The sequence below is a fragment of the Acipenser ruthenus genome, chromosome 58, assembly GCF_902713425.1.
Source record: "Acipenser ruthenus chromosome 58, fAciRut3.2 maternal haplotype, whole genome shotgun sequence".
Taxonomy (NCBI): domain Eukaryota; kingdom Metazoa; phylum Chordata; class Actinopteri; order Acipenseriformes; family Acipenseridae; genus Acipenser; species Acipenser ruthenus.
The window spans coordinates 471366-480879 of record NC_081246.1 but is presented as its reverse complement, the minus strand read 5'-3'; the positions used below and the strand labels follow the sequence as shown (position 1 = coordinate 480879).

At 38.0% G+C, this 9514-nt stretch overlaps 1 protein-coding gene across 1 annotated transcript; it reads right to left on the bottom strand.

Annotated features, from left to right (window-relative positions):
* Nucleotides 1-1234: 1234 nt before the first annotated feature.
* Nucleotides 1235-3358, bottom strand: LOC117407607 (uncharacterized). Its single transcript, XM_059018233.1, has 3 exons — nt 3218-3358; nt 2491-2907; nt 1235-2176 (listed from the first exon to the last, which is right to left on the bottom strand). Exons 2-3 carry the CDS (start codon nt 2825-2827, stop codon nt 1707-1709), a joined length of 807 nt encoding a protein of 268 aa, XP_058874216.1. The 5' UTR covers nt 2828-2907; nt 3218-3358; the 3' UTR covers nt 1235-1706.
* Nucleotides 3359-9514: the final 6156 nt, after the last annotated feature.

Genomic DNA, 9514 nt, shown 5'->3' with positions numbered 1-9514 from the left:
AAGCAGATATTTGGTCCGACACATGCTCTAAAGTTAAGTCATGTCAGCCGGCCCTCAGAATGGTAGAATTCTCACAGTCCGCAAAGGGTTAAGCACTTAGCGAGGCTGAAGCGTTAAAACGATGCCAAAAAAATAACCCATTAATAGTGACAACGAATATGGAAATTACCAATCCGAAATGGATGATGAAAAAGAAAAAAATATAGAAAATGAAAAAGAGCAAATTTGGGGTTTCCCTTTGATCCTGGTTTATCATTTGAGTCTCGTATTAGGGACGTTTCAAAAGTATCCTTCTATCACTCGAGAAACATAGCCAAACTGAGACCAATTATCTCCTTATCCGACGCTGAGTGACTAACACATGCCTTTGCATCTTCAAGAATTGATTACTGTAATGCACTCCTCTCTGGCATTCCAAAACGTGAGGCGTCCCGCCTACAGCTTGTTCAGAATACCGCTGCTAGAATAAAACCAAAGAACATGAGCATATCACCCCTGTTTGAGCCTTCTTGCACTGGCTCGCTGTTCAATATAGAATTGATTTTGAAATCTTATTACTGACCTATAAAGCCTTCAATGGAGCAGCTCCTAGCTATTTGCAGGAGCTACTGACCGTGTATCTCCCAAATCACACTCTTAGATCTCAGGAAGCAGGGCTGCTCGCTGTTCCCAGGGCCAGTAAAATCAATACAGGAGGTAGGGCTTTTTCTTTAGGGTCCCTAAACTATGGAATGCTCCACCTTCATGTGTTAGGGAAGCTGGGTCTGTGGGTATTTTTAAGTCTAAGCTTAAAACACATTTTTATAAAATGGCATTTTTATCTTAGTGGTTTTAATGCAACATAATTGCTAGCTTTTAAATCATTAATTTTTTTACTATTATTTGTATATTTTATATTTTATTGTATTTTTATGTATTTATGCACAGTGTCTTGTGATACTTTGGTATGAAAGGCGCTATATAAATGAAATAAATAAATAAACCCGATAGTCTACGAAGATCAACGGCTGAAAGAACAGCAAGAGGGGCCAGTGTGTAAAAAAATAAACACTGATAGTGGGTATGATGTTATGTGGAGGAAGAAAAATAGAAATGTTTTTTTTACAGCAAGGAATTGGGTGGTTTGATAAGCAAGCTCTGTCAGAAACAAAAAAAAAAAGATTGCTAAAGGATCAGAGGGTAAATGGAGCAGTGTAGCCTGGGTATGAATTAGGATGGATTATTATTATAAGGGCAGCAGTGTGGAGTAGTGGTTAGGGCTCTGGACTCTTGACCAGAGGGTTGTGGGTTCAATCCCCAGTGGGGGACACTGCTGTTGTACCCTTGAGCAAGGTACTTTACCTAGATTGCTCCAGTAAAAACCCAACTGTATAAATGGGGAATTGTATGTAAAAATAATGTGATATCTGTATAATGTGAAATAATGTATAATGTGATATCTTGTAACAATTGTAAGTCGCCCTGGATAAGGGCGTCTGCTAAGAAATAAATAATAATAATAATAATATTCATTACTCCATTTCTTCTTATTATTATTAAAATTATTTGTCTTATTATATATTTAAGGGGAGTCCATTAGTACTGTTCTAATTTGAATCTAGATGACCGACAAGAAAATGTGTTAAAATGTGTAGTAGCCCAAACACTCTCCAGTTTGCACGCTCCACCTCTCAGTTTGTTAACACTTTGCATTGCTGTCCTCAGCTTTACTCACATGCTGTGCTGCTCGTGGACGCCATCGCTCCATCCTCCTTTCCATCTGCAGCTCTTTCCTGAGGGGGGTGATGTTTCCTCTGAATGGACCCCAGCACAGTGCCATCTTCTCCAACACTAGAACCAGCGTCTTCAGAGACAGGCTGATTGGGTTTCACGCAGGAGAGTTCAGGTGGGGACTCATCACAATGGCTAGATCCCAGCTTCACCATATTCCCCTCCAGTATACTGACTTCATCTTTATTAGAAACTTCCTCTGTGATGTGAACACACTCCAGATCTGGGACGCCCTCTTTAATGCGGACAGGTTCAAGTTCAGGGTCTTTACTGTCAACAAATGTCAGCTTTGTAATCTCCATTTGAGTTACACACCACTCCTGATCAGAGATTTCCTCGTGTGTGTAAACAGCTTCTATCACTGGCCCCTCCTCTTCGTCACTGGAAGCAGGTCTCTCTTCAGGATCTGTGTGAAACAAACATGCACAGGTTTTTAACTCTTCCCTTCCTGCACAGGCTTTTCAGAATTCTACTGATAAACACACCAGGGTGACTCCAAGCTGACCTCATTATCAAACTAATTCTTAGGTTTCAATGGCGATGCCTCAAAATGTGTAAAACTGAAAAATGTTCAGGGTATATATTTGGTACACTCTGATAAAGGTCTCTTCAAAAGTACAGAAAGCAAATATTTTAATTGCACTCTCATTTTAAATAGACATTTAACCAAAAATAATTGAGCGTTTTTAAATTGCTTTTTTTTTTTATTTTTTTTTTTACCTTGAACTCTGGTCAATAGTGCCTGGTTCTCATTCCTTGGAAAGTCTTGTTCATCACAGTCGGGGTTTATGTTCATGAGAGCTTGTTTGATGTTTGCACCCGCCGCACTGAGGCATTCCCGCACCGCTTTCAACTCGCTCTCTGATATTTCCAATCTCAGCTTCAGACTTTCATTCTCTTTCTCCTTTCCAGCCATTTCCATTTGGAATTGAGTGAATTTGCCGCCGACAACTTTTGTGATTTGGCACAAGACGGTGTCTACAGCCGCTTTCACTGCGTGCTCGATGGTAGAGGCGAGCTCGTCTTGAAAGAACGACACGGAGACGCTGACGTCCATCTTCACTGGTTTCAGTTTCAGACTGGGTTTCACTTACTGGGGAATTCCCATTCACATATAATCAGCAACTCCTTTTTGCTCTGATAAAGAAAGAACAAAAACGGCAAACGACTGTAAGTCGTCTTGGATAAGGTCTGCGAAGAAATATATAATAATAATACTAATAATAATAATAATAATAATAATAATAATAATAACTTTGCAAGGAGTAACTTTTTTCTTTCAGTATCCTACAGACTTGTAATGTGCTCAGAATTAAACAGAAAATTGACTCTGTCTCAGCTACTCCATGCAGGTAATAAACGAACAACAAAGACACAAATGACTAGAACACAGTTTAACCCAAATTAAATAGTTTAAACCGCGTGTGATAAAACGTTTTAAAATTACCAGCGACCTCTTCGCTCTCTCGCTCCCCGGCGCAAAAACAAAAATAACGTTTCTATATCCTGTAGAGCGTCACTGGTAGTAGGCGTGTCCGGTTTGTTACCGTCGCGTATGATTGGCTGCAGAAACGCTCTGACTAACCCAGCTTGCGATGCTGATTGGCTGGCCTCCCTGCATCAGCCAACAGAGTATACTTGCAAGACGGATGACACACCCCTGGCACCCTTTAACTCCGCCTCTAACTCCGCCTCTACAGTGACGCACTGTCCTCACATTGACGCACTGATCCCCCCCATGTGAAGTCTGTTCTTTTTGGTTTACAGAATTTAATTTTCTCTGCATTGTCAATGCCCATTTTATTTATGTGTTTCAAATAATGAATGCATCGACATTGCGTTCTAAATAAACCATTGAATCCTCATTACATTTATAAAGGCAGTATTAATTAATGCGCTTCCGTTTCCATATAATATATACAAAAGCAGTAACTATTTGCGGTATGTAATGTATGTAGAAAAAAAAAAAATGTGCAAGCATTGTTGGGAATGGTCTTGATGTCAGCGTAAAAATATTGCTTGATACTCTCTGATTAATATCCTGCCCTCCGCTTCTTTGGAATCTGTTCAGTTATCCGTTTGTTTCTACTGCAACAATACTGTTAGAACGGAACCCTGTAAAAATGTACCACTGGATTTTAGAACAAGGTACGATGGTATCTGTGAAAGTCCAATTGTATTGTATAATATATGTATCCTACACCATCAATGTACAATTCCGTGTTACAATAATGCAGTACAACCATAATAATAACAGTATAGCTACACTATAGAACAGTGGTACATTTTTATAGGGGTGTAGCTTCACACAATCTACATTTACTTAATCGTATTAAAGTAAGAATGATGTGTGTCATTCTCATCTTATTTACAATGTAAAATTGACATGCTTACATGTCTGTATAGGTTAGCAATCAGATACAGGAAGCTGAAGTTCAGGTCGTCACTCATATTATTTGCATCCCAGTTTTTGTTCTGTCCTTTAAGATCATATGTCAATTGATTTATCAAAGTTGAATGATGATCCCTTTGTTTAAGTCCCTTTGGTCATATCCTGTTGACCTGCTTTTTGTGTGTGAGTATCCCACAAGGATCATCCCTTCTACAAGTGCATGTAACCTGGACCAGCATGGATTTGTGTGGCACATATGCCAATGGAGTTTGTATGTCATAGCTAGCCGGTCTACTTAAATCGCGGTAAATGTATGTATTTTTCACGGGTATGTTGCGGAATAAAATTAGGATTTCGCAGACATGTTTAAACATTAAATAAACCTAAGTAGACAGTATTTCAGAACACTATAAAGCCTAAAAATAGTGGTACTTGCTTCCTTACTGAAACAGAGTGCTGGCATTTGTTAAAGGCGAGTATGCAGCATCCCCCTGCAGTTGACTTGCCCATACATTGAGACTGCACGTCTGCATCCACTGAATTGGTTGGAAGTTAAGGCGAAGCTTTGCCAAGTTATACAGATGTGGAAATCGATTAGAAACAGCCCAAAAACTCGGTTACACAGGGGCATCTGGCATACTTTAATAAAGTCAATGTATGCAGCACGTTTGTTGTCATGTTATTTGTCCCATCCAATAATTTATTTTATTAGTACCGAGTCAAAACAAAGAAGACGTGGCTATACGGGTCTAAAATTCAAACTGTATGCAGCAGGTTGAAGCGAGGTGGCTGTGCTGGATCGTTTTAGTACTGATTTAACTTGCAGACAGGAATACTTTTTGTCTTGGCTGGCTTTCCAGTTTGGTTTCTGAAAGCTGTTTATTTTACGTTCTGTTTCTGTAGTAGCCTTTTGTTTAATGCGCGATTCTGAAGCTAAATAGCGATCGATCGTATTTTCTCCAAAGACACATTAAGATATGGAAAACAATTACCTCAGTCTGCATGTAGTTTCTTTGGGAAATATCTTAAAACGATCATCATATACTTTGCTTTTTCTGTCGTCCATTTCTACTATTTTCTCTCCAATGTTGAAAACTAGATTTTAGCAACCTAAATCAAAACAATGCAGCACCAACTTTGTCCCGCCCCCTCCTGCACAGTACAGGTCACATAAAAGCAGTAAAGACGCACTGATAGGCTGATTAAAACAAGAACGTTAACTGCTTTGGAGAATTCATTTTGTAAATGTTATTTGTGGACATTTTTTGTTTGTTTGTTTTTTGCTTAAGTACGATGCACACAGGACTACGAAGGAATAAAAAAGGGCTATCTGCAGAAGGAAGATACGTAGTTTGCGTCACTTGCGTTGTGCAGTAGTTCATTTAAACAAGTTTTCTTTTTTTTTTTTCCTCTCTGTACTTGTTTGTATTCATTGGCCCCTAAGAGGTGAATTTCGCGGTGAACCCTCAATTTCACGATTTCCGCGAAATCCGCGAAATCGCGATTTAGGTAGGTCCCTAGTCATAGCTAAATATCCCCGTGCCATGTATTTACATATCCTAAATGAAATACAAACTGAAATTAGAATTTCAATGTAGATGTAAAATAAAAAATACAGGCCTGCGTAAACCATGTTAATTTGCAGCATGCACAAAGTGAATTAGATATAGGGTATATTCACCCCTGGACATGTTCACATAGATATACCAGCATGTGGATTCGTGTTTAGGGCTCTGGACTCTTTACTGGAGGGTTGAAGATTCAAACCCAGGTGGGGCACTGCAAGCAGGTACTTCACAGATTGCTCCAGTAAAATATCCAGCTCTATAAATGAGCACAAATACAAGTCACTTTGAATAAAAGCATCAGCTAAAAAATGATCTATAGCAATTTATGTCCATATGTGAAACACACACACACACAATATACAGCAATTTACCATGTAGTCACATAGAGGTGGTGATTAAATGGGTCTCTTTCAGCAAGGTGCAGTTGTATTGAAGTGAAAGTGGTTGCCTATAGGTACAGTTGGTGGCTAAAAGTGGAACTGAAGACAAACCAACCCTAACCCCAAACCCTAAATAACAAGCTGTGATGCAAATAAAAATCCAACTACAGCCTCGTATTAAAGATTATAATCATTGAACACATCTGTGATGTTTGTTGGTATAGAAATGAATTAGTACAAAGGGAGTGGATTTTATCTGTTCCTATTAAAATTGGAAGATTTTTTGATTACATACACAACATACACATAGGGCAGCAGTGTGGAGTAGAGGTTAGGGCTCTGGACTCTTGACCGGAGGGTCGTGGGTTCAATCCCAGGTGGGGGGACACTGCTGCTGTACTCTTGAGCAAGGTACTTTACCTAGATTGCTCCAGTAAAACCCTAACTGTATAAATGGGTAATTGTATGTAAAAATAATGTGATAACAATTGTAAGTCACCCTGGATAAGGGCGTCTGCTAAGAAATAAATAATAATAATAATAATAATAATAATAATAATAATAATAATAATAATAATAATAATAATAATAACAACAACAAGGAGTTCTGTAACCACTGGAGGTTTTAATGAAGAACTTGATTACAATCTTTGCTCTTATGATTGATCATGTATATTAGGTTATAGTTTGTGGCATGGTGGTGTGGTGGTTAGCGCTGCTGCTTCACAGCTCCAGGGTCCCAGGTTTGATTCCCGTTTCAGGGGAGTTTGCATGTTCTCCCCGTGTTCGTGTTGGTTTTCACCAGGCACACTGCTTTCCTCCCCTCATCCAAAAACATAGTGGTCAGGTTGATTGGTCACTCTAAATTGCCCTCTGTGTGCATGCTTGTGTGAGTGTGAGAGTTGGCCAGTGATGGACTGGTGTCCCATCCTGGGTGTAGTCCTGCCTTGCACCGTGTCTGCTGGGTTAAGCTCCAGCTCACCCTGACCCTGTATTGGATGGATGGTTAATATTTGTAATAATGCATTTATTGACATCCACATGTTCTCTGATTAATAAACATTTGGACTGAACATGTTTAATTTTCCCACACATAAATTGTCAAAATCCCACATCAAGTATAATATATACATTTAGTGGTGCACAATTCTGCTCCTCTAGAGTCGCAGTCAGTCCAGCAGGTTTTGAAGGCCTCAGGGGGATCAAAAAATGAAAACCTTCTTTCCCCAGAGTTATGCACCCCTGACAAAATAGATGTTAACACAGTCATTCATTCAGTTGTCTGAAGGTGTCACAAAGACGGCTGCAGTGGGTGACGTCAGACCAGAAACAGGAAGTAACACACAGAGACTTGGGGTTTTGGTGAAGCTGAGCGTGTGATCGCGCTCAGCATTTAACAATTAAACAGAACAGAAAATAAAAAGGTTGTAACAAAAACAAAGGACACAACACTTGCGCCAAAATAAATAGACAAACAAAAACGAACAGACACGGCGAGAAACAGTTCTTATATTTACGTTCTTACTTTTCTTTTACTCCTCTCTCTCCCGTTCTCCACTCTCGAACACACAACCCCGAGTGAGTGAGACGTGCATCGATATATACTGTTGTGCTGGGATTCAATTACTAATTAATTATTCACTTGAATCCCAGCACGTGATTTAATTATGTGCAACCTTGTGCTCACATATTATATACTTTAAATGCACGTGAAGTGCCCAAATATTATTATTATTATTTATTTCTTAGCAGACGCCCTTATCCAGGGTGACTTACAACTGTTACAAGATATCACATTATTTTTACATACAATTACCAATTTATACAGTTGGGTTTTTACTGGAGCAATCTAGGTAAAGTACCTTGCTCAAGGGTACAGCAGCAGTGTCCTCACCTGGGATTGAACCCACGACCCTCCGGTCAGGAGTCCAGAGCCCTAACCACTACTCCACACTGCTGCCCATAAAATTATACAATTTAAATACTCGTGCTGCACACACCCATTTATATCCCGTGTACCAATGACTATACACCAACATTAACACACGCAACATACAACATATAACACACAAATGCAACAGGGGCGGGGCACATTGCCACAGAAGGTTATTATTTATTTATTTTTTTTAAATTTAAAAGCACTTATTTATCTGTTTTGATTGAAGTCTGGCTTTCTTGTCAAAAGTACTATGAAAACAAACAAGGAAATCAAAATTGCAAACAAAGAACTTTATTACAAATACATAATGCAGTTTGGATATTAAAAATTAAAATGCAGTTATTTTTGACAGATATGTTTTTATGATATAGCAAGAAATAATTAATGTATTATTATTATTATTATTATTATTATTATTATTATTATTATTATAATTATTTATTTCTTAGCAGACGCCCTTATCCAGGGTGACTTACAATCGTAAGCAAATACATTTCAAGTGTTACAGTACAAGTAATACAATAAGAGCAAGATAAATACAATGACTTTGGTTCAAGCAAGTACAAGTGTGACAAAATACAATTCAATAATACAGCAGATAACAGTGACAGTGATAGTTACATCAGGATATGATTAAATACAAAATACTACAGATTAAACACTTGGCAGATTACAGTACTCTGAAGTACAGGATTAAATGCAGTAAAATAGGGGGCAGATAAGAGCAAATAAAGAGCATTTTGTTGTTATTGTTAAAACCAACTTTGGGGGGATTAAATCAACATTTAGACCCTAAAACCAAATTAGAAATATGTACTTAATAGCAGTTTGATTTATCATAAGTGGGCACTTTCTTCTACTAAAATACAACCACCATTAAATTCTGACTTTGTGATTAGCTGGTGGGTCAAGTTTTAATTTAATCCCCCCATTTCATTTACACTGAATAAAGGGTATGAATAATTATGAAGCCTACTGTATTTACAAGTGAGTATTCCTGAGCATTCTCTATAAACATTTAAATAAACAGATGTAAACAATAAGTATTAATGACTTTATGCACAATATTTTACTTGAAATGCATATAGTTCACTAAATATATTAAACAACCTTCAATAACGTTACATGTAAAAACCATTAAAGAACAAACCATCACACTGCACTGCACCCTTTAGATGGACATCCAAGTGCTTTTTTAAATGGTGGCGTTTATTGGGTTTATATTTGCTTGGCTGGCAAAATGGACAGTGGTACAAATTGCAGCATTGGGTACACCGTTTCACCTCAGGCAACACTCCTCCTTTCACTGCTGTTATATACAAAGAACAAATTACAACATGATTAATAGCCTACAATTAATATACATCAGTGTATCTACATTGAGATTGGATGAAAATAATTTGCAAAAATATATACATATATATATATTGTATGTAAAAATAATGTATTTGCTTGTAACAATTGT

Excerpts from the sequence above, each read along its gene's own strand:
- LOC117407607 (XM_059018233.1), bottom strand. The coding sequence starts at position 2,827 with ATGGACGTCAGCGTCTCCGTGTCGTTCTTTCAAGACGAGCTCGCCTCT. Across the intron at positions 2,177-2,490 it reads ACTATTGACCAGAGTTCAAG|ATCCTGAAGAGAGACCTGCT; the intron begins GTAAAAAAAAAA and ends TGTTTCACACAG.